Source organism: Amblyomma mixtum, chromosome 1 (genome assembly GCF_055824585.1).
Source record: "Amblyomma mixtum isolate Tamu chromosome 1, ASM5582458v1, whole genome shotgun sequence".
In the NCBI taxonomy this organism is placed as follows: Eukaryota; Metazoa; Arthropoda; class Arachnida; order Ixodida; family Ixodidae; genus Amblyomma; species Amblyomma mixtum.
The window spans coordinates 69590807-69616374 of NC_143012.1; the positions used below are offsets into that span (position 1 = coordinate 69590807).

At 45.4% G+C, this 25568-nt stretch overlaps 1 protein-coding gene and 1 long non-coding RNA gene across 2 annotated transcripts in view; both read right to left on the reverse strand.

Annotated features, from left to right (window-relative positions):
- LOC149366670 (flap endonuclease GEN homolog 1-like) overlaps nucleotides 1-25568 on the reverse strand; it is a 517650-nt gene that overhangs the window by 194378 nt on the left and 297704 nt on the right. Inside the window, exons 6-9 of the mRNA XM_089571568.1 lie at nucleotides 23939-24021; nucleotides 22893-22975; nucleotides 21519-21605; nucleotides 19681-19820 (exon numbers count right to left, since the gene is read on the reverse strand). Of these exons, the coding sequence (XP_089427694.1) occupies nucleotides 19681-19820; nucleotides 21519-21605; nucleotides 22893-22975; nucleotides 23939-24021 (393 nt within the window). The remainder of the gene's footprint in view (nucleotides 1-19680; nucleotides 19821-21518; nucleotides 21606-22892; nucleotides 22976-23938; nucleotides 24022-25568) is intronic.
- LOC149366680 (uncharacterized) lies at nucleotides 3456-7784 on the reverse strand. Its single transcript, XR_016284048.1, has 3 exons — nucleotides 7707-7784; nucleotides 5072-5221; nucleotides 3456-3878 (listed from the first exon to the last, which is right to left on the reverse strand). It is a non-coding gene; the product is annotated as an uncharacterized LOC149366680 (long non-coding RNA).

Here is a 25568-nt window from a genome sequence, read left to right on the forward strand (position 1 = left end):
TGCCCTGCAGTGGGTGGTGGTGGTGGTGGAAAACGTTTACTTGCTCTATTCGCAATATTTTTTTTGTGGCTTCAGATGGAGTCTTCCATCTTATCATCAGGGTCGGTTCCCCTAGTCCAGGGCTCCGCTGAGGGTAGCTGCCCTGCGTGCACGTCTTACTAGTCCTTGTTGGACTTTCAGGATGTCGCTGGATAGCATCCTCTCCCACTGTTCCGCACTCGGGTTTTCAATTATGGGTACCTTGTCTATTTTCTGGCAAGCCCATGTGGTATGGTATAGGGTTAGTTTGTTTCCACACCACGGGCACTCGCTCTTGTACTGCGTGGGGTAGAGTTTACTGAGCATGTTTAGGCACGGGAATGTTCCCGTTTGTAACTGTCTCCATGATACGGCGTCTTCTCTATTGAGTTGTTTGTGTGGGGGCGGGTATTTTCGCCGGATCCCTCTGCAGTCGTTAAGAATGTCAGTATAGCTTTGGGCTACCGGCTCGGGTTCCTCAGCGGTGTCGGGAATGTTGGATGCTCGGTTTGTTGCGTACCCTCGAGCTATCCTATCCGCCTCCTGATTTCCCGTAATGTCGGTATGTCCCGGCACCCAAACTATCGTGTGTTTGGCCTGGTTGTTTTCAGTTTTGCCACTTGAGCGGAGACTGCGGAGCGCGCTGTGGCTGATTGTAGTCAGGCTGATGATTAAAGATCTTTTTCCCGAACATCTAGCTGCGTCTTGAGATTTTGTAGTGTCTTGTTTAATTCTTTTTCCTGTCTCAGGCATAGAATCGTGCCAAGGAGGGGAGCATCTGCGCATGCATGTAGTCACCGGTCAGAGCAACGTGGGATTCCTAAACTTCTCTTTTAGAAGAGCGAAATGGCCCTCGGGAGCACGACCTGAGGGTCGTGGGCACTGCCCAGCAAACCATAAAACGTCACATGGACATCAGCGAGATATTTACGCTGGACCGACCTTAGACACCTCCACTAGACATCCATTTTAGCACCGTTTACGAAAAATCTACGCATGCACCTACAACACGAAAATTGGGGTCCAGTCCACGTTATAAGTACGTAGTGCAGACATCCAGCTCGACATTTATCAGATATTTGTGAACGGTGTAAGTAGGCCGTCTACGTAGTCTAGACGTTTATATAAAGAGAAATACATGTGATTGCGAGTGGAATCGGCGATATATGCCCTAAAACGGCATCAACGCGAGAGGTGAAACTTGTAGCGAGATGGAAATGTCTGGCCCCTATACATTTCTGGTGCCGGACGGATGTTTTCGCATTTATTCCTTTGCATTCGAAGGTGAAGTCTCGTTTTACGCGGCGCAAACCGTTTTGCCCCAGGATGTTCCGGACGGTATCGTGTACGATTCAGCGTTTCGTGTAGCATAAACTTACTGGTTAGAGCCTCGCTCGCGACAGGGATTCGAACCAGCGAGCTGTATAATCAGGGCTGCGTGAAAAAATCGTATCATGGTAATTTGTGTTTCTAGAGATTGATGAGTGATTGGTCAGTGACAGGTGATGACTAGTTAATGAAATCATGGCAATTAATTGGATAATTGGTTAATTAAAGATATGAAATAGGAAAAAAGGGCGTTCAAAGGTGTCAAAATGCTCATCAGAATGAAAAGTCGATGCTTAATGATGTTGATTGAAAAAATTTACAGTGTGTAAGACGGGGGTTTATTGAAGGCACTGGGATCTCAGGAGCAGGGCGGCAACAGTCTGCGGTCAGCCAAAGCGAGCCCAAAGCACGCGCAGCGATGGCACTGCCGCCGCTGCACAGAATGTTCGTCTTCGTCTTTACAGTGGTATAATTGATCAATTAATTAATTGAAACAAGTAAAAAGAGAATTAAATCAGAGAGCTCTAAGAGCTCCCTGACCGAACTACCTTGTCGAGGGCAGCCCTGGATGATGCGTACCATGCCATTCACGAACAGGTGAAGAAGATGCTTTGGATTGTGAGGGTTTTTACGCCCCAAAGCCATTTAGGATATGAGATAGTGAAGGGCACCGGAAATTTCGACCACCTGGGGTTCTTTAACGTGCACTGACATCGCACAGCACACGGGCCTCTAGCATTAATGCAATCGCTACGGCCGGTATAGAACTCGCGGCTTTCGGGTCATCAGCCAAGCACCATAACCACTAAGCCACCGCGGCGGCCCCTGCAGAAGATCGTGACTGAGGGATGGAGGTTCTATGCCGTCATGTACCATCTGCAGCGAGCTATATAATCAGGGCTGCGTGAAAAAATCGTATCATGGTAATTTGTGGTTCTAGAGATTGATGAGTGATTGGTCAGTGACAGGTGATGACTAGTTAATGAAATCATGGCAATTAATTGGTTAATTGTTTGGTTAATTGGTAGCTGTAGCTGCAGGCAGCTACAGCTACAGGAACATCACGTTCACTTGTCACCATATTGACAGCATGTTTAGAATCTTGTTTTCGGAGTGCCGATAACAATAAGTGCGTGCCTCAGCCCAAGTATTAACTTGCGGCGAGTGCTTCAAGTACTTTTCAAAAGTTTTCATCTACCTTAAACTTCAGTGAGCTTTCAGACAACAAGGCAAAGGCAAAAAAACTCATGCTTCGTTTTTGCTTCTATCTTGAAAATATGTTTATCATATCACGAAAGCATTAAATGATTTCATTAAAACTGGGCGAGTGTAGCGAACATTGAAATATGTTCAATTTCGTTGTTCCTCGCCAGGTATTTGCACGCAGTGACAGGACTCTCTGCGCGTGCTACCTAGGATGATTACGTAGAGCCAGATGCCCCACCCCGGCTTTCGTAGAGTACAGTGTTCCGTGCGCTTTTAGCTCTCGAGCCAAAACCGAGAGCCAACATCTGGGCACCGATCTGCAGTCATACGGGCACCGATTTCCAGTCATCCGGGCACTGATTTCCCGTCATCCGAGTGCAGAAACGTGATCATGCGGACACCGAACGAGATTTAACAAGACGAGTTCTCCCTCGTATACAGGATCGCCACGCAAACGCTAGAACAGCGGCTTCCACAAGGATGACGTCACGATCCCACACACACGCATGTGCAAGAGCGCCCGACGCCGCGGCGGTCGAGGCGGCAGCAGTTTGAAGCGCGTTCGGGAGATTTGGAATCCAGTCTGTCACTACGCTACGGAGCATCAGCTCGTGGTGTTTCCCCCTTTGGCACACCGATGCATACACGCAATGTTTTTCCTACATCCTTGTCAGGCTTGTGTCACGGCCTGGCCGCGTGCGCTTCTGTATCGTTCTGCATATCAATGCCGTCTCCGTCACAGTTGCTTAAGAGTTTGGAAGCGTCAAGCGGCAAGCGATCGCTTAGCGAGTTATACGTCACAGCAGAGGAGTGCTTTTCCTGCAGACAACGCCATGATTATGCGGCCGCTCGAGACTGTGACAAGGAAGGCGACCTTACAGTCATGCGTGGAGAAATGTTTCTTCGTTTTGGCGGCGTGCAGCCAAAGTCACACTCTCCGTCATAGTCATCGCTGTCACTGATTATCACTGCTGCCTCAGCTTCACTGCGTGCGGCTTGAGTAATCCTTTGTGAGGGTCGTACAGTACTCTTACCTAAAGAAGAGCCAAGAGACTCCTCCCAAGGTTTGGCAGAGGACTTAACAGGCTTTTCCAAGTGATCTGGTGCCCCAGACGTGATACGCGGTGATGACTCTGCCTTTCTTGTCGGCATCACAACTGCACCATTTTTGCTGCTCGAAGGTGTCTTAGGGACTTGGGAAATGACGTCACCGGGACACGTTTCTGGCTTCTCTTCGCCCACATTTTCATTTTTGTCTTTGACCTCTTGCTGCTGCTTTACAGATGCAACCGGAGAGAAGTAAGATCTTATGTCCCCATTGCTTCCTGTGGAAAGAAGGTTTGGTTTTTATTTTTTTTCTCTCAGCACAGCACTCAGCAACTCACAGATCTGGCAAGCGCCTTAAGCTGCATCTCATCACCAAACCTACTGGTCCATTTTGTTATCGCATGTCAATACTGAGCGTCTGTAAGAATTAGGTAGTACTGCATTTCACTGTAGGGCCGTTACACTGCCAGCAAAAAAGTATGGCCCGTATAAGTTTACTCTTAACCGCAAGCAGTAAGGTACACCTCAACAGGTTTACACTTCTTTACACCTACAAGAGTAGTCATAGAGATGCACCATGGGGGCAAAAGTAAAAGACCTCCTCCTCCTAGTTCCAAAACGTGCCACTCTGCGCAAGGGCGCCACCTGACACAACACTTCTGGCACTGAGACCGGCGCAGTGGGCCTGTTGCGAATCCAGAAGTGCTTTGTTGGGAGGCGCCCCTACGCAGATTAGCACTGGCCAGAACTTCGAGGCGGGGGTCTGTTACTTTTGCCCCCATGGTAGATTTTGATCCACTCCATCCAGATTTGTATCCGAATGACTTTTTATTAACTATGCACTTAAAAGCGCACAGTCTGCACTCCTGTAACTGGACGCAGCACTCACAGTAGTATAAGGTAATATGGTGCCAAGTTTGACTCGTTGGAATAGCCCATCGATATCACAGGGAAGCTTAAAATAGGGAGTAACACTAATGGGCACACGACAACCACTGTTTTGCATTTTGTTTCCAATCATTGAACTCCATATGTTATCCTTCGTTCAGCTATGGGTTAAGCATAAGGCAGACCTGAGAAGAAGTCTTAGGCTACACACACCAGTTTTTCTTCTCGGTGTGAGAATGAACTCGCGGCTGCTCTGAATATCACAATATCTAGAATGGGAAGGACTAGGGTTCTTTTCACCTTAGAGAGTAATAATTTTGGGGATGCAATCAATCATTATCTTCATGGCTGAATAAGAAGCAATGTGGGCAGAGCTGTATGTATTAATCTACAGAAACATCAGGTGCAACTGTTAAAACTTCAAATATACTCAAACAAGTTGCGCGCAGTACTGTGTGTCAGAAGGGTGCTTCAAAACTGGCCTACCGGGTTGTATTTTTCACATCATGGAATGACACTTTGTTGACCAGGACGCAGTTTTTTCAGTTATGGAAGTGGCGAAGAAGTGACCTCTACTACTTACCACTGGCCTTTGCAGCTTTATTCGCTATTTTATTTTTTGGCTGTTTCTTTTTCGATCTCTTTAAAATGCTTCGATTGTCCAGCTTCGGATAGACAACCCGAAACATTTCCTGTGGCTCCACTGCGTCAGGGCGTGATGATGCAGGACCCACTGCAAAGTTTCGAAGCATTTATTGAGCCAAAATACGACTATACTAGTCAGAACATTGGCGGCATTAGGGTACAGGTTTGTAAACGATCCTACGGATTGGTTTCCCAAATAAATTCATGTTATCACCAGAAGTAGGCCGATGACATGACTTAATTGCCACGGAGACATTTGAGCACATTCACCTCGGATTTTAATTTACTACTGAAAGTCTCCATCAGGCAGTCCCATAATTCCATATATTTCCAAATAAATTATATGAATTCAGTGTGGAGAGTATAGAGTAGGCATGGACATCATGAAAGGTGTGTATAAACTTACGGATCATGGGTTCGTATCCCACCGGCGGCATGTGGTTGTTTTTTCTTCTCCTTTTCTAATCAATTAGCTTTAAGCGATAACATATTCAGTAATATTATAAGTTGATCAACACCACAAAATAAATATAAAATAAATTAAAAATCCCCTCTGCCCCTTGGTTTCTGTGGCTGTTGGCTTCTCTCATATGATATCATAGACATTTATAGAAGTTATATGGACATTTTTATGGAAAGTTTGCGGATTTCTTGCAAAAAAAGTATGGATGTCAACATAGTTTTCCATATCGTATGGACTCTATATTCCCCATAATTCCATACAAGCGCCTTGTATGGAACGTTTCAGTTGGGAGAACTGTGAACGTTGGTGCCGTTTGTTCATAGGCCTCCTTGTATCTAAAGCGGCTGACAGCCTAGCCCGACAAGTTTAGTCTGCGGAGCCAGCAAGTTGCTTGTGATGTAAAGGGATGCTTTCAGGAAAAAATGACAGATCATTTTTGATTAATATGGGGTCTGCCTAACCAACTCTGTGAGCAAAGGTCTGAAGAAGGCAAACGCCACACTACAATGTCCCATTCTCAGTGGTTTTTTCTTAAACTATAGCGTGAGTCCAATAGACGGCTTGCATGGATGATTGTGACTATGTTTCCGGGGTGGCGAGTCTGGAGATTTACATTATTTCTATATGTGGTGTTAAGACTGTTGTAAAGCAGATAGGCGTGTGCGTGTGGCTCCTATTGCTGAAGTGATCAGGAAGGCAAAATGGTTCTCCGCGAGACACCACTTCCCCGCAAAGGAACCAAGAAATTCAGAGCGAGGCTTCTCGCCGCGCCAACCACGCTGTCCCTTCACGCTCGTGGGAAGTCGGGGAGTCTGATATGGAGTTCGTCACTCGGTCCGTTCCCTTTACCCGAACAGCGGCAGTGGGGAATGCGGGACGATTGGCGCCATCGATGTGGTGTCGATGAGATTCGCGAGACAGATCCACCACTTGTCATGAGTGTTCGGCTGTAGAAATCATGAGGAAAAGCCTGGTGACAGCTCTCTATTAATACCAACATATGGCCTTCACCGACCAAGGCCATCTGCTTTCTGGTTTGGGTACTTGACAGCCATGGTCTCTCCTACTATTCCCGCAGAGTCCCCAGTAAAGCTATTGCCGTCCCACATAATCGTCATCATCAGCCTGACTAAACCCACTGCAGGGCAAAGGCGTCTCCCATGTCCCTCTAATTAACCTTCTCCTTTGCTAGCTGCAGCCACCGTATCCCCGTACACTTCTAAATCTCATCCACCCACCTAGCTTTCTGACACCCTCTGCTACGCTTGCCTTCTCTTGGACTCCACTCTGTTACCCTTAAAAAGATGTTTACAAACATGCACGATGCAGTTCTGTCTTAGCGATACTGAACCGAAAATTCACAATACAAGCGCATGTAAAAGTTCAAATAGACAAAGACACCATCTTCATTTCCAAAGATAACAAGCCTTAAGAGTTATTGAAAGATGAGATCTCCTGAAGTACTGCCATCCTCTGTCTTGCTTTGCATGAAAAATCTGACCCGGTGACCGTTAATAAAATTGTGCTCTTCATGCACATGATTCACACCTGGCTTACAACCTAATGGAAAGATCAGGCTGGTTTCTCTGATTCAGCCACCAATTGATGTACGAGAGTTGCTTAAGATACGCTAATCAACACATCCGTGCTTACTACAGAGAACTGCATGTACAACAAAGCTATATTAACAGCAGCTGACTCAGTTAGATGAACTGTACTCGAATCATAAGGTCTGACCCCAATGTGCCATGATGAATTATATACCAGGAAATTCCGCCTGAATTTTAATCTTCATCGACTTGGTCGACGGGAGTGGATTTTTCAGCTTTAAAGCAAAGTCTGCGCTTTTGAGAACTGCATTCACTTTACGACTTTTCTTTCAGTTCCTTGAAACCTGGCACAGCTTCTCTGATGATCTCAGGATAATCCTGAGTGCCTTTCGATGGCGACTTTGCACGGATGCGTGAAGAAATGTTTCTTCGTTTTGGCGGCGTGCAGCCAAACTCACACTCTCCGTCATAGTCATCGCTGTCACTGATTAGCACTGCTGCCTCAGCTTCACTGCGTGAGGCTTCAGTAATCCTTTGTGAGTGTCGTACAGTACTCTTACCTAAAGAAGAGCCAAGAGACTCGTCCCAAGGTTTGGCAGAGGACTTAACAGGCTTTTCCAAGTGATCTGGTGCCCCAGACGTCATACGCGGTGATGGCTCTGCCTTTCTTGTCGGCATCACAACTGCACCATTTTTGCTGCTTGAAGGTGTCTTAGGGACTTGGGAAATGACGTCACCGGGACACGTTTCTGGCTTCTCTTCGCCCACATTTTCATTTTTGTCTTTGACCTCTTGCTGCTGCTTTACAGACGCAACCGGAGAGAAGTAAGATCTTATGTCCCCATTGCTTCCTGTGGAAAGAAGTTTTTGTTTTTTGTTTTTTTTCTCTCAGCACAGCACTCGGCAAATCACAGATCTGGCAAGCGCCTTAAGCTGCATCTCATCACCAAACCTACTGGTCCATTTTGTTATCGCATGTCAATACTGAGCGTCTGTAAGAATTAGGTAGTACTGCATTTCACTGTAGGGCCGTTACACTGCCAGCAAAAATAGTATGGCCCGTATAAGTTTACTTTTAACCGCAAGCAGTAAGGTACACCTCAACAGGTTTACACTTCTTTACACCTACAAGAGTAGTCGTAGAGATGCACCATGGGGGCAAATGTAACAGACCTTCCTCCTCCTAGTTCCAAAACGTGCCACTCTGCGTGGGAGCGCCACCTGACACAACACTTCTGGCGCTGAGACCGGCGCAGTGGGCCTGTTGCTGATCCAGAAGTGCTTTGTCAATTGGCGCCCCTAGGCAGGTTAGCACTGGCCAGAACTTCGAGGCGGGGGTCTGTTACTTTTGCCCCCATGGTAGATTTTGATCCACTCCATCCAGATTTGTATCCGAATGACTTTTTATTAACTATGCACTTAAAAGCGCACAGTCTGCACTCCTGTAACTGGACGCAGCACTCACAGTAGTATAAGGTAATATGGTGCCAAGTTTGGCTCGTTGGAATAACCCATCAAGATCACAGGGAAGCTTAAAATAGGGAGTAACACTAATGGGCACACGACAACCACTGTTTTGCATTTTGTTTCCAATCATTGAACTCCATATGTTATCCTTTGTTCAGCTATGGGTTAAGCATAAGGCAGACCTAAGAAGAAGTCTTAGGCTACACATACCAGTTTTTCTTCTCGGTGTGAGAATGAACTCGCGGCTGCTGAATATCACAATATCTAGAATGGGAAGGACTAGGGTTCTTTTCACCTTAGAGAGTAATAATTTTGGGGATGCAATAAATCATTATTCTCATGGCTGAATAAGAAGCAGTGCGGCCTGAGGACTCTTGGCGAAAGCTGTATTAATCTACAGAAACATCAGGTGCAACTGTTAAAACTTCAAATATACTCAAACAAGTTGCGCACAGTACTGTGTGTCAGAAGGGTGCTTCAAAACTGGCCTACCGGGTTGTATTTTTCACATTATGGAATGACACTTTGTCTACCAGGACGCAGTTTTTTTCAGTTATGAAAGTGGCAAAGAAGTGACCTCTACTACTTACCACTGGCGTTTGCAGTTTTATTCGCTATTTTATTTTTTGGCTGTTTCTTTTTCGATCTCTTTGAACTGCTTCGATTGTCCAGCATCGGATAGACAGCCCGAAACATTTCCTGTGGCTCCACTGTGTCAGGGCGTGATGATGCAGGACCCACTGCAAAGTTTCGAAGCATATTTATTGAGCCAAAATACGACTACTAGTCAGAACATTGGCGGCATTAGGGGACAGGTTTGTAAACGATCCTACAGACTGGCTTCCCAAATAAATACATGTGATCACTAGAAGTAGGCTGACGACATGACTTGACACTGGGACACTTGAGCACATTCGCCTCTGATCTTAATTTACTACTGAAAGTCTCCATCAGGCAGTCCCATAATTCCATATATTTCCAAATAGATTATATGAAGTCAGCGTGGAGTGTATAGAGTAGGTATGGACATTATGAAAGGCGTGTATAAACTAACGGATACCGTATGATATCATAGATATTTTATAGAAGTTATATGGACATTTTTATGGAAAGTTTGCGGATTTCATGCAAAAAAAGTATGGATGTCAACATAGTTTTCCATATCGTATGGACTCTATATTCCCCATAATTCCATACAAGCGCCTCGTATCGAACGTTTCAGTTGGGAGCTAGAACTGTTAACGTTGGTGCCGTTTGCTCATAGGCCTCCTTGTATCTAAAGCGGCTGACAGCCTAGCCCGAGAAGTTTAGTCTGCGGAGCCAGCAAGTTGCTTGTGATGTAAAGGGATGCTTTCAGGAAAAAGTGACAGATCATTTTTGATTAATATGGCGTTTGCCTAACCAACTCTGTGAGCAAAGGTCTGAAGAAGGCAAACGCCACACTACAATGTCACATTCTCAGTGGTTTTTTATGAAACTATAGCGTGAGTCCAATAGACAGCTTGCATGGATGATTGTGACTATGTTTCCGGGATGGCGAGTCTGGAGATTTACATTATTTCTATATGTGGTGTCAAGACTGTTGTAAAGCAGATAGGTGTGTGCGTGTGACTCCTATTGCTGAAGTGATCAAGAAGGTGAAATGGTTCTCCGCGAGGCATCGCTTCCCCGCAAAGGAACCAAGAAATTCAGAGTGAGGCTTCTCGCCGTGCCAACCACGCTGTCCCTTCACGCTCGTGGGAAGTCGGGGAGTCTGAAATGGAGTACATCACTCGATCCGTTCCCTTTACCCGAACAGCGGCAGTGGGGAATGCGGGACGATTGGAGCCATCGATGTGGTGTCGATGAGATTCGCGAGACAGATCCACCACTTGTCACGAGTGTTCGGCTGTAGAAATCATGAGCGAAAGCCTGGCGACAGCTCTCTATTAATACCGACATATGGCCTTCACTGACCAAGGCCACCTGGTTTCTGGTTTGGGTATCTGACAGCGATGGCCTCTGCTTCTATTCCCTCAAAGAGTCCCCAGTAAAGCTATTGCCGTCCCACACAATCATCATCATCAGCCTGACTACACCCACTGTAGGGCAAAGGCCTCTCCCATGTCCCTCCAATTAACCCTGTCCTTTGCCAGCTGCAGCCACCGTATCCCCGTACACTTCTAAATCTCATCTACCCACCTAACTTTCCGACACCCTCTGCTACGCTTGCCTTCTCTTGGACTCCACTCTGTTACCCTTAAAAAGATGTTTACAAACAAGCACGATGCAGTTCTGTCTCAGCGATACTGAACCGAAAATTTACAGTACAAGCGCATGTAAAAGTTCAAATAGACAAAGACACCATCTTCATTTCTAAAGATAACAAGCCTTAATAGTTATTGAAAGATGAGATCTCCAGCACTACAGCCATCCTCTGGCTTGCTTTGTACAAAATAGGTAATCTAACCAGGTGACTGATAATAAAATTGTGCTCTTCATGCACATGATACGCACCAGACTTACAACCTAATGGAAAGATCAGGTTGGTTTCTCTGATTCAGACACCAATTGATGTATGAGAGTTGCTTAAGATACGCTAATCAACACATCCGTGCTTACTACAGAGAACAGCATGTACAACAAAGCTATATTAACAGCAGCTGACTCAGTTAGATGAACTGTACTCGAATCATAAGGTCTGACCACAATGTGCCATGATGAATTATATACCAGGAAACTCCGCCTGAATTTCAATCTTCATCGACTTGGTCGACGGGAGTGGATTTTTCAGCTTTAAAGCAAAGTCTGCGCTTTTGAGAACTGCATTCACTTTACGACTTTTCTTTCAGTTCCTTGAAACCTGGCACAGCTTCTCTGATGATCTCACGATAATCCTGAGTGCCTTTCGACGCTGACTTTGCACGGATGCATGAAGAAATGTTTCTTCGTTTTGGCAGCGTGCAGCCAAACTCACGCTCTCTGTCATAGTCATTGCTGTCACTAAGTTGCAATGCTGCCTAATTAGCTTCACTGCGTGCGGCTTGATAATCCTTTCTGAGTGTCGTACAGTGCTCTTACCTAAACAGGAGCCAAGAGACTCGTCCCAAGGTTTGGCACAGGTCTTCACAGGCTTTTCCAAGGCATCTGGTGCCCCAGACGTCATAAGCGGTGATGGCTCTGCCTTTCTTGTCAGCATCACAACTGCACCATTTTTGCTGCTTGAAGGTGTTTTAGGGATTTGGGAAATGATATCACCACCACGCGTTTCTGGTTTGGCACAGGACTTATCAGGCTTTCCCAAGGCATCTGGTGCCCCAGACGTCATACGCGGTGATGGCTCTGCCTTTCTTGTCAGCATCACACCTGCACCATTTTTGCTGCTTGAAGGTGTTTTAGGGATTTGGGAAATGATATCACCATCACGCGTTTCTGGTTTGGCACATGACTTATCAGGCTTTCCCAAGGCATCTGGTGCCCCAGACGTCATACGCGGTGATGGCTCTGCCTTTCTTGTCAGCATCACACCTGCACCATTTTTGCTGCTTGAAGGTGTTTTAGGGATTTGGGAAATGATATCACCACCACACGTTTCTGGTTTGGCACAGGACTTATCAGGCTTTCCCAAGGCATCTGGTGCCCCAGACTTCATACGCGGTGATGGCTCTGCCTTTCTTGTCAGCATCACACCTGCACCATTTTTGCTGCTTGAAGGTGTTTTAGGGATTTGGGAAATGATATCACCACCACGCGTTTCTGGTTTGGCACAGGACTTATCAGGCTTTCCCAAGGCATCTGGTGCCCCAGACGTCATACGCAGTGATGGCTCTGCCTTTCTTGTCAGCATCACAACTGCACAATTTTTGCTGCTTGAAGGTGTTTTAGGGATGTGAGAAATGATGTCACCGCCACGCGTTTCTGGTTTGGCAGAGGACTTATCAGGCTTTCCCAAGGCATCTGGTGCCCCAGACGTCATACGAGGTGATGGCTCTGCCTTTCTTGCCAGCATCACAACTGCACCATTTTTGCTGCTTGAAGGTGTTTTAGGGATTTGGGAAATGATGTCACCGCCACACGTTTCTGGTTTGGCAGAGGACTTATCAGGCTTTCCCAAGGCATCTGGTGCCCCAGACGTCATAAGTGGTGATGGCTCTGCCTTTCTTGTCAGCATCACAACTGCACCATTTTTGCTGCTTGAAGGTGTTTTAGGGATTTGGGAAATGATGTCACCGCCACGCGTTTCTGGTTTGGCAGAGGACTTATCAGGCTTTCCCAAGGCATCTGGTGCCCCAGACGTCATACGCGGTGATGGCTCTGCCTTTCTTGTCAGCATCACAACTGCACCATTTTTGCTGCTTGAAGGTGTTTTAGGGATTGGGGAAATGATATCACCACCACGCGTTTCTGGTTTGGCACAGGACTTATCAGGCTTTCCCAAGGCATCTGGTGCCCCAGACGTCATACGCGGTGATGGCTCTGCCTTTCTTGTCAGCATCACAACTGCACAATTTTTGCTGCTTGAAGGTGTTTTAGGGATGTGGGAAATGATGTCACCGCCACGCGTTTCTGGTCTGGCAGAGGACTTATCAGGCTTTCCCAAGGCATCTAGTGCCCCAGACGTCATACGCGGTGATGGCTCTGCCTTTCTTGTCGGCATCAAAACTGCACCATTCTTGCTGCTTGAAGGTGTCTTAGGGATTTGGGAACTGATGTCACCGGCACACGTTTCTGGCTTCTCTTTGCCAAGGGCGTCCGCAGAACTTTTTCCAGGGGGGTGCACCCGATGTCTGGGGATGGGGGAGGCGGTAGGTTTGTAGTTGTTTTCTACTAGGGCATAAATAATATCCGTAATTACAAGGGGGGGCAACCGCCCCCCCCTTGCCCCCCCTTCCGGACGCCCATGCTCTTTGCCCATGTTTTCACTTTTTTCATGGACCTCTTGCTGCTGCTTTACAGACGCAACCGGAGAGAAGTAAGATCTTAGGTCCCCATTGCTTCCTGTGGAAAGAAGTTTTTGTTTTTTGATTTTTTTTCTCTCAGCACAGCACACAGCAACTCACAGATCTGGCAAGTGCCTTAAGCTGAATCTCATCACCAAACCAAGTAGTCCATTTTGTCATCACATGTAAATACTGAGCGTTTGTAAGAATTAGGTAGTATTTCATTTGACAGTAGGGCCATTACGGTGCCGGCAAAAAAGTGCGGCCCCTACAGGTTTACTCTTAATCGCAAGGAGTAAGGTACACCTCAAGAGGTTTACACTTCTTTGCACCTGCAAGAGTAGTTGTAGAGATGCACCATGGGGGAAAAAGTAACAGACCCCCCTCGACCTAGTTCCTGCCCGTGCCACTTTGCGTGGGGGTACCACCGAACAAAACACTTCTGGCGCTGAGACCGGCGCAGTGGGCCTGTTGCGAATCCAGAAGTGCTTTGTCAATTGGCGCCCCTAGGCAGGTTAGCACTGGCCAGAACTTCGAGTCGGGGGTCTATTACTTTTGCCCTCATGGTAGATTTAAGCTCCACTCCATCCAGAGGAGTATCCGAATCGCCATTTATATAACTATGCTCTTAAAAGTGCACAGTCTGCCCTCCTGTAACTGGATGCAACATTCACAGTAGTATGGTGCCAAATTTGGCTAGTTGGAATAGCCCATCAATATCACAGGGAAGCTTAAAATAGAGAGCAACACGATGGGCACAAAACAACCGCTGTTTTGAATTTTGTTTGCAGTCATTGAACTCTCTCTTTTATCCTTCGTTCTGCTATGGGTTAAGCATAAGGCAGACCCAAGAAGGGGTCTTATACCTGTGCCACACGCGCACATAGAATGGCAGTAAATGCATGAGGCCTTAAGTTTGTTAATGTCATTATTTTCGGAGTTGGTGCTACACGTCCACATTTGATGCCATTATCGAAAGTGACTATGACGATAACGCTTGCAAGGTAGTCAGAAGTTTCATCTGAATATAAACATTCCTAATGAGCACAATATATCGGGAATGTTGTTCAAATTTAATGTAGAGACGATTTTCTAGAAAATACGGCTGTTCCTGCTTTACAAGTCGAAAAAGTTGCCATAAACTCGCATGTCAACACCCAAGTCGAGAGTACCTGTCAATAAGGCTGGTTAAAACAGCGCTCTTCGCATCGAAAATGCAGTATATAAATGCCTCATCTGACTGAAAGTTAAGAATTCACCATTTCCTACTGGTTAGAAAGTTGTTACTAACAAAACTGCATGCTTTTCTGCGTGTGGAATGGGAACGAGAGTACGCATTGCACGGGCGAATGAGTTGTCGCGAACTCAGTAGGTCGCGAATGGCAGTAAGGCTAATGCCATTAAATTTACGCGTGTGGCACCAAACGAATGCCATTAAAACTTAAGGCAGTAAGCACTTAATGGCATTAAATCTGTCCGTGTGGCACGGGTATTAGGCCACACATACCAGTTTTTCTCAGTGTACGGTAATGAACTCGCAGCTGTTCTGAACACCATAATAGTATCTAGAATGGGAAGGACTAGCGTTTTCTCACCTTAGAGAGTCTAGTAATTTTAGGGATGCAATCGATCATTATCTTCATGGCTGAATAAGAATCAATGTGGCCAGAGGAGTCTTGGAAAAAGCTGTATTAATCTACAGAAACATCAGGTGTGACTGTTAAAACTTAAAATATACTCAAACAAGTCACGTGTCAAAGGGGTGCTTCAAAACTGGCCTGCCAGCTCGATTTTTTCATATTATGGAATGACACTTTGTCGACCAGGATGCAGTTTCTTCAGTTATGGAAGTGGCGAAAAAGTGCCTTCACTACTTACCACCGGCCGTTGCAATTTTATTTGCAATTTTATTTATTGGCTGTTTCTTTCTGGCTCCCCTTGAACTGCTGCCATTGTGGAAACTCTTGACCAGCTCGGGATAGACAACCCCAAACATTTCCTGTGGCTCCACTGTGTCATTGCGTGATGATGCAGGACGCACTGCAAGGTTAAGAAGCATATATTTCCCGAAATGGCATTAGCCGCTCGATCCGTTCCCTTTACCCGAACAGCGGCAGTGGGCAATGCGGGACAATCTCATACCACACCTTCAACTATTCGTCGCAATTCTTGCAATCCGGCATGTATTTCCTTTGCCTTTCTGCATCTTCGGAGAAAGAATGCATTTGACAGTCACCTGCGATACATCTGTTTCTACTGCTGCGTCACTGCGTTCATGCTGGCGACTTACGAGGCGTGCAATATATGGAACCGAGTTCCGACCCCACCTGTGGCGCCATCTGGTCTAAAATTAAGAACTGTGCGCTGCAAACGGTCTATATTCAGTCCACTCCTTATGCCCGTTTTAATTAAGTCCCCTCGTTGTGAAGGTTTACGCAGTCGGACATAATAAATACAGAAAACATAGACGAAAGATCTCATTATATTCACGGCTAGAAACACACTACTTGCACATGTACAAAATATCCATAATCATGACACATGTCAGTGACAAAATAAAAGGTGCGTTATAGCTTCTTGATTCTTTGCTAAGACTGAAGTGAGGAGGTGTTCATTGCTTACGTTTAGTGTCACGCCATTCGACTTTATAACAGTCTCCTATCTTCTGAATGATCCTGTTCATGCAATGAAAAAAAGAAGACAATTAAGAATAGTACAACCAAATGCATCTGCTAAACAAGGGTTTGACGAGGTGCTCTTGCTGCTGCTCACAACCTGAAAAAAGTAAACTGCAAAACCTGCACCAAAATAAAAACCTTCGGTGGAACAGTGGCCTTCGTTCCAGTACCAACGAGGCCCTTGTTATGTGTGTCAAAATGAGACCCTCAGTTCCAAACCCTCGTCTGCTCAAAAGCTTAATGAAGTCCTCGGTTCTGGCAGGCATGATGCCATAAGCAGCATGAGAGAGTGTTCACACTGGTGGAGCCCTCGTCCTTCTATCACATTCTATGTAACGCTTGCAGTATTGCAGGACATTCTACGTCCACCCCTACAGTTGAAGATTCCACCCGTGAAAACTATCATGGTTGGGTTACACGCAGCATAACTACACTTTATTTATCTGGTCTGACTAGAAAGGTTAACTATACTCAATTAGTCATTACTATCATGCAATTATCATTAAGTATCGATTAAGTAATGATTGGCATATGCCCATATAAGGCACGTAACCGAAACGCGGACACATCTGCCGACACGGCTGCTAATGACAGTATTAGGCATTAAAGGCTTTCACCTTAATGCCACGTGACGTACCCACTTGCATGCCGTGATTGCAGTGCTCTCAAACCTTGCCCCGCCGCGGTGGCTCAGTGGTTACGGCGCTCGGCTGCTGACCCGAAAGACGCGAGTTCGATCCCGGCCGCGGCGGCTGAATTTCGATGAAGGCGAAATTCTAGAGGCCCGTGTACTGTGCGATGTCAGTGCACGTTAAAGAACCCCAGGTGGTCGAAATTTCCGGAGCCCTTCACTACGGCGTCCCTCATAGCCTAGTTGCTTCGGGACGTTAAACCCCAATAAACCAAACCAAACCAAACCTTGCGCCCCACAAACAAACAGCTCATCTAGCCGGGTGTGCAGCCGCTTAAGAGGTGACAGCGCTGCGACACAGGTGCTGGCTGTGCTATTTACACAAACGCAAGCGATAAGTGCTCTGCGCTATCAAGAACCGCCGCAAGGAAAGCATACCGCTGGCATAAATCGCACAGCCAGCCAATGCGTCACTGCCCTGTCTGTTTCTAGGCGGCAGTAAAACGGGCTAAATAGTCCGTTCATTCCTACACGGAACTTTTGAGAGCACTGCAATCATTTCGCGCAAGCAAGCATGTCACGTGGTAATTTGTTTTTATATTTCGCGGGCATCTGCAGTAAGTGAAAAAAATAGCTAGAAATTGTTCATTCCGAAGTTTTTCGGGTCATTTTACAACTTTCTCAGTGATATTTTTCATCTATCTTCATTGCTGGCAAAGTTTGTTAATTAATCTGGACTAATTATGCAATCAAGCACTATATAAAAAATAGTACAACTCACTCCACACAATAGCCAGCACCATGCATTTGGTCGCATCATCTTAAAGTGCCATGGCTCATTTTTAAACCCTGGCTAAATTAGCTGGGGCGTATATATAAACAAATATAATTATCAACGGCCTGACTACGCCCACTGCAGTGCAAAGGCCTCTCCAAGTAAACCTATCATCTGTGAGCTGTGGCAATCCTATTCTCGCAAACTTCTTAACCTCATCCGCCCACCTAACTTTCTTCCGCCCCTGCTACTCTTGCCATCTTTTGGAATCCACTCCATTGCGCTTAAAGACCATCGGTTGCCTTGCCTTCGCATTACATCCCCTGCCCAAACCCACTTCTTCCTCTTGATTTAAACTAGGCCGGATGTCTTGAACCTGCTTTTGTTCCCTCACCCACCCCGTCCTCTTCCGATCTCTTAACGTTACACCTATAATTTTTCTTTCCACAGCTCGCTGCGTTGTCCTTAACTTAAGCTGAACCCTCTTTGTTACTGTTAGCCTCGACGTTTCAGACAAACACACGACGGCTAAATGCGGGAATGGCTATAGGCGTTAGTGCACTAAAAGTGATTACTCCACTTATTTCACCGTGATCAACAATAGAAACTAACCAAAATAAAACATTGTCCTATGCTTTCCTTCCTCGATGACTGTTGGATTCCTTCATATCAGGCTTTTTTTACAAATGTTTTTTCACTCGTTTTCGAGCCTTCTAGCCACCAGGGCACTCTCATCAATCTGAGCGGTGCACACATTCGTCGCTGTCATCAGCCTAGCTCAGCCCACTACATGGCCAAAGGCACTCCCATTTGTTAAGCACCTGGCATGGCCATGATATGGCAGCAGGATGACAAAAAAATTGGCTGGGGCTTAGCTAAGGTTAAGCCCGGGTATCTCGAAGCAAAAAGCTACGGTGATCCGCGATAAACACGCACTTGCAGCTAACGTCAAATGATGACGCATAACGCGCGGCAGCGTGCGCGTGTTCTATGGGCAAGCGTGCCTTATGTACCCCTCTTTTCAAATGCGCACTGCGCACGGCTGCGGCGAAAGGTCAAACGGTGGCAAGGGCGAGAAGTGGTGGCGCACATGCACAGTCGCCTGCGCCGTGCGTGACGTCACTCGTGCTCCGACATACGCCGGCTCACGCGAAGCGTGGTGTTGACTAGCGTAGTGAAGCTTTTCGCTTCAAAACTCATCCAGCCAGCTGGCTGTGTCTCGACCCATCTCGATTCCATCTCCCCTCCTTCCGTATCCTCTCTGACACCCTTAAAAAAAAACATCGGTTGTTAATCTTGAGAAGTGCATGACTTGCCCACATGCGTCGAATCCTTTTATTTTGAACTTAAACTGCCTTAACATCAGGTTTTCTGTTTATTCCTGCTCTTTTTTTCTTCTCTCTCTTAGGGTTCGCACCGATCGCTTTCCTCTCCGTCACTCACAGCACTTTTCTTAGCCTCATTTCCAGGCTATTTTTTCTCTCTCTCACTTTCCTGCCACACACGCAATTAGAGAGGTCACAACGCTTGTCTAGAACACCCAAGCTGCGGAGATTGTGGATGGTACTCGCGACGAGGATGCAAGAATTCTCACCAATGTGGCAGCACATGTTCACATACAGTTTGTCTCCGACCAGACGCTATCGGTAGATGTCGCCCGTGCAACTATAAGCATGCACCTCGGGCGAAGTAGAACTACTAACATAGCCAGTCGGTGCAAATGCACTGAAGGGAGCAGTACTGCGCTAATAACAGACTCGCCACAAGGAGACGAAAGTTGTCTGTTGTTGCTGATACAAACAACTGGCGTATGTCCACAATGGGGGATCGGCCAAGAATCGGGTGGCATGGAGAGGATAATCCGCCTGAGAGCTTTGCGAGGAAAAATGAAGGGAAAAGAAAAAAAGGTAGAAGACAACACATGTGGCAGAGTATCAACAGGGGACTAGCAAATCTCGGGAGAAGAGTTTTTTGACAACAGACAACATTTTTCTGTGCCAGAGCTTCACTGCAGACTTAGGTTGTATCTGACTATAGCTGTCGTAGTCAGAATCAACGGCTCACCTCACAGGTTCCAGGCCATCCATTCCGCTGCAGTCAGCTTTTCCACGTGCTTTACATTCGAGGTGATAACGAGTTAGTAGCGGGAAAAGATGATTCCATGTTTTTTCAGATCCGAAGCCCAGCTTTTTTGATATGTACTCCTGAAAGAAACATAAAAAATAGCATGAGCCCACAATGCTTGCGAATGTGCGGCACTGTAATTTTGTTTAAAGGGTGCGATGAAGCAAATATGCACCGTTAATGCACCCGTGAACCCTCCAAAGGTCTGCAGGTGCAAGGGTGTCGCAGTTCCTTCGGGTGCAAGGGTGCATATGGGTGTACGGGTGCTCTTTACGACTTTTTTAATGACTTTGCAGCAGTTCAATAAAGCGTGATTTTGAAATGAAAGAAGCTATCCGAGCTTTTCATTTTAGCTGAATGCCTGCCCTGCTTAAAACCATTCTGAGGTTTTCCCTGTATTTCGTCTTATCTGCACATGCTTGCAGATGTATTCCTATAGCCTGCATCGCAATGGTATGCCGGGTGTCCCAGCTAAATGTAACTGAACTTTTAAAACAGGCGAAGTGTCCTAGTCCAGTGAAACCAACTGAGAGTTGTTCATAGCCACGTGGACTAGTCTTATTTTTTCGCCCTTCGAAGTTCATTATTTAGTTAAGTTTAATTAGCTAACTTTTATATTATTGACTTCAGGAAGAAAGTGTCAATGAAAAAGTTTTAGACCGCCTCCAAAAACCGCTAGTAGTGCTGTTTCCGTCAAGTTACAATCTACGTAGCTTCATTGGCCTTAAAAGAAAGTTATCACGTGACCAGCTGCTCGCTCACTTCTCTGCCCCAATGTGCACCCAAAGTCTCATCGAGGAGAGGACTTCAGAAAAAACGGATTTTATTCTTTAAGGCGCGTCTTGGGACGTTGAAGTGGCACAGCTGTCATATAGAAGCTTTTTCTTATTGTGCGGGTTATGGTTAAAGGCCGGTAAAAAAAAAACTACTTTACATAAATATTACTTTGCTGCAAATGTCTCAGTAAGCTGTTTTTCAAAGCGATCTACAACTTTTACCATTGACACTTTGTTCCTCAAGTCAATAATTAAAAAGTTAGTTAATTAAGCTTAACTAATTAGTCAGCCTTGAAGAACAAAAATACTGCAGACTAGGTCACGCGACTCTAAACAACCCTCATTTGGTTTCAGACGGCTAGAACATCCCGTGTTTTTTAAAAGCTTGGTTACATTTAGCTGGGACACCTGTATATAGCTAATGTCTTCGCAATCGGTCTGTGTATGTAAATCCTGGCTTATTCTCCTTTACCTCTATACATCATGCTTAGTCTGTTGTGCAGCCACTCTTCATGTAACTGTTGATATTGAAAGGCTTGTTCTATAGCTTTAAACAGCGCCCCCGCACTTTGTGGTGCCAGCTCAGTAATGAACCTTTCTGCAATTTCTTTGGGTCCGGATGCTACATTTTTAGGAATTCTTGCTAGCACTTTCCTTAAGTGCAGGTTCCTATGGCTTAGACTTTCACCATTTATTTTAAATTTTAAAGGATGTGATGCAATGAGAGCAGGTGATGCCACTGAAGGAAACAAAAGTATCCTGGGGATTCGAAGTAGGAGGTGACAAAAAATTTGTTCGAATTATGGGGAGTTAAAATTAACGGGATACTTTTAATATACTTGATTCTGACTTCGGGGCCTCCATCTGCATGATATGCTGCACTTATGAAATGTATAAGCAAATAAAGACTGATTCTGATTCTGAAAAACGTTAGTTCTAATAAACATGCTGCTAAAAATGACTGAGTTCGGATTAATGACAGCGTAGTGTATACATAGTCACCTGACACTTCTCCACAGAGGGAAGCTTCCAGATGAAAGCGTCCAAATCTGGCATATCATTCTTGCTTTCCAAGTACTCAGATACGACCTGCACACAAAGCCATAGAGAATGTATGGCGTTTCGTAGCTTTTAAGCAAAATTCTGCGAGAAATATTTAACGCGCCAACATTATGTACACAAGGCATGATTTTCATGTCGCTACGATCACTGGAAAACATAAAAAAAATTAGAGGAGACACCTAAGCTACGCCTTAAAGGTGCACTGAAGAGGAATCTGAACACGTCTTTTTGCCGCGGGAACTCGATCTACACGTTCCGAGCATTCGTAGAAACTTCGACTTATTGCCCTGTGTGGCTGATTTCCCTAATTAAATCAAATTAACGTCCGGCTCCCGCCTTTGTTTTTTTAATTCTCCCCGTACGGTGGGCAGAGTCGACCAACGCGTGGAGTGCCTTTCAGCCAGCTCCGTGGAGGCTTTGCTTTGACTTTATTTTGTTTTTTTTGCAATTGATCGCAACTCTTTTTTTTTGTTTAATTTCTCGTCCTTCGTCATTGGCCAAAGCCACGCCATGCGCTACGCTTCAACCAATGACAAAGAGCAAATGCGAGGCATGACATCACTTCAGCCAATGGTGAAGGGTGGGAAATTCAAAAGTGACATGGAATTAATTCCAGAATCACTATATTACACCGGCCCTGGATGCAATACCACCGTCTCTAGCTAGCCTCATTGATGTGCTATTCAGGGAAGTTCCATTTTTTTTTTCAGGGAACTTGACGGGTAAGATTTAGAGAAAAGGGAATTAATTGTACGCAGTTTCAGGGAAGTTTAAGAATTAGGCTGCATTAATTTTTTGTCCGAATTCCCAAATTTAAAGCTGCTGCAAGGAAAATGGGCATGAAATAGTAATTGGGGGGCCTAACTGAGGGAATGTATGATTGCAGCATTGAACATCACCGGCTACCTTGGTACAACGGCTTAGAGTCCGGCCGTGTCACAGTGATAATGTTCCACCAATTGTTCGCACAACCACCGTTCAGTTTCTTTCCCTATACGGAAGCAGCGTTTGAAAAGACTCGTAGAGCATACTGAACGCGTTATTTTGACCTGTCATTCGCCGGCTTCTGCACCTGTCTGTCAGTGCCATACGTGCGCGTTTATGCAAATAAGTGACCTCTTGGCGTGTTCCTGCCGTGAACAGAGTGATGTCATCTCCTGCGGTCTACGTTACCAGGAATAACGACCAATGGCAGACGACCAAATGAAACGAAAACGAAATTAAACGCCACAAAAAATGGCCCCTTGCTTTCTGTCCAAAAGACGCCAAAACAGCGAAAACAGACATGCTCGGGTCTCTTGTAATCAAACTCACCTCTTCGAAAAGGGTTCCTTGGTCAAGCATTTTTTTCCTGACTCTTTGCTCAAGCTTGCTTTCGGCCAACGTGCCTGCCTCCGCTTCGCAAGTTTGAGAACATGAGAAAAGAGAGATTGATTTAAGAAAGATTGATTTCATCAAATACGAGAAAGAAAGGTATTTCCAGGTTTGGTGCTTTCTACAGCTAAGTGCTTACAGCAAGGGCTAGACCATTTCCTGGCCTTTAATCATGATGTCAGAGCTCCTTGATCATATCATTTGCGCAACTCTTCTTTTAAACCTGGCTAGTTTCTGGGGCCACTTCATGGAAGCCAGGGCATGAAAATGCCAGCTAGGAGCGGCGAATGAAAGCTACAGCCATCTGTCATCATTGGCTTTAATTAGAAGTGCTAAATTGTATACATTGCTTCAAGGTTTAATTTACCTGCCAAACTAGTATATCTAAACACATTTACTACTGCATCTACTTCACTGATATTGTTTTCAGAAATTACCGCTATTTACAAACATCCCAGAATTTACAACTTCTGCAGAGTTTACGTTGCTGCCTCCATGTGGCGTGTCAGTCTGCTAATTTCGAAGTTTTGGTCCAATCAGTTCGCCAGAGTTCAATACGTGAGCACTGTGGGAAGTCTTGCAAAAGATATGACCACAAAGCTGAGCCGTAACATAACATGTGACATCACGAACGACATCACGTCAGTCACACCAATCCACGGGACACACAAGTGAAGGCATACCACACGCGATGTCTTTCTTCTCTTGTTTGTCCGTCTAGTTTGCACTTTTTTTCACCACGAGCCAAATGGCGTAGCCCAAAACCAAACTCTTCTGGGCTCTAAACTTTTCACAAAGTGTGTACATGTGATGAAAGGACAGCAGAGGAGGAAGATGAATTGCTGGAACAAACATGGACGAAACTACTGTCCTGGTAACTGGTAAAATAGCCCACACTGATATTTCCAAGCAGTTTGACCCTGGCTCAATGTCCACACAGTTGCAATATCAATTTGCAACTATTAATTCCACCTTGTCAGGCTCACCTTTACGCTTGCTCGAGAAGGTGCTGAGCCGCGGTTTCTTCTTAGGTGCCTCCTGCACTTTGGCGAGCTTCCATCGTCTCATCCTGGATAGTTGCAAATATTACGCATGATGAAAGCAAAGGCAAGTAAGTGACTCACATCTCGGTGGATACCTCAACCGCGCCCTGACAGAAAGAATGAAGATCGCAGTTACAGTAGAAATGGAAGAGGCCTCGTAGTGGAGGGCGCCGAACTAATTGCAACCATTTAGGTTTCATTAACTAGCACTGACATCGCACAGCATACTAACATATTTTTCTTTTCACTTCCTTCCAAAGCCTCAGTCTGCATGCCAGCGATGGCAGTCACGACTTGGGGGTCAACGGTCGGTCTCATTGGAAGGGTCGTAACTACTACACAAATAAAATTATGCAACGAGTTTTTAATGATTCCAAAATTTTATATAAAAGAGAACGCATGAACGAAGTTTAAAAAATATTAAAATGTTTTTTTTTTAATTGCCGTAAGAAGTTTTCATTGTTCTGTGTTTTCTTGTAGTTAGCGCGATTATATCTCTGTCAAAAAGACATATAAATATCAACGTCAGCAGTTTGATAGGTCTCTTTGCATAGATGATAACGTGCAAATTACTGCCCTTCTGCTGCAAGCCGTTTTTGATATAACGACCTGCAAACTAGATAAAAAATGTTCTTTGGACTGGACGAATTTTTAAAAATTTTATGAAACATCTATAGCTTGCAGGCAGACAAAAATAACAGAGCGTAAATAAAAACATCCATATATTTACTTAAACAATTTTCAGGCACCTAACTATAACATATTTTATGTAATTCATAACCAAATTTGGCCAAAACAGCAGAGCACTGAAGCGCACGACTCCACTTCTCCGTCATCAATAATTTCATGTGCTTAGAAAAAATTTTGAGGCGCAAAACCAATTGCGGATCGCTCTTTTCCAGTGATAAGTCAACAATATATAAAAATTTCAAATAAATTGAAGAGGTACCAGCCATCCTTTATTTGATCTCACTTGGAACCACCCATATCTAATGGTGAATTCCAATCGGCGATTTTTCTTGCTTTACAAATGCGAAAAGTGTGTTTCATACGATTTTTATTCAGCTCCCGAGTTGATTGAACCGCGACGTGATAGTCTCTAGCCTCCCTATAGACATTTTGCTCCTTCGTTAATTCAGAGAGCTGCTCCACGTAGCCAACTGGAACATGCCATAAGAATATTCATCATCATCATCATCAGCCTGACTACGCCCACTGCAGGGCAAAGGCCTCTCCCTTGTCTCTCCAATTAACCCTGTCCTTTGTCAGTTGGCGCCACTGTATCCCCGCAAACTTCTTAATCTCATCCGCCCGCCTAACTTTCTGCCGTCCCCTGCTACGTTTGCTTTCTCTTGGAATTCACTCCGTTACCCTTAAGGACCAGCGGTTATCTTGCCTTCGCATTGCATGCCCTGCCCAAGCCCATTTCTTCCTCTTGATTTCAACTAGGGTGTCATTAACCCGCGTTTGTTCCCTCACCCACTCCGCCCTCTTCCGATCTCTTAACGTTACACCAATCATTTTCCTTTCCATAGCTCGCTGCGTTGTTCTTAACTTAAGCTGAGCCCTCTTT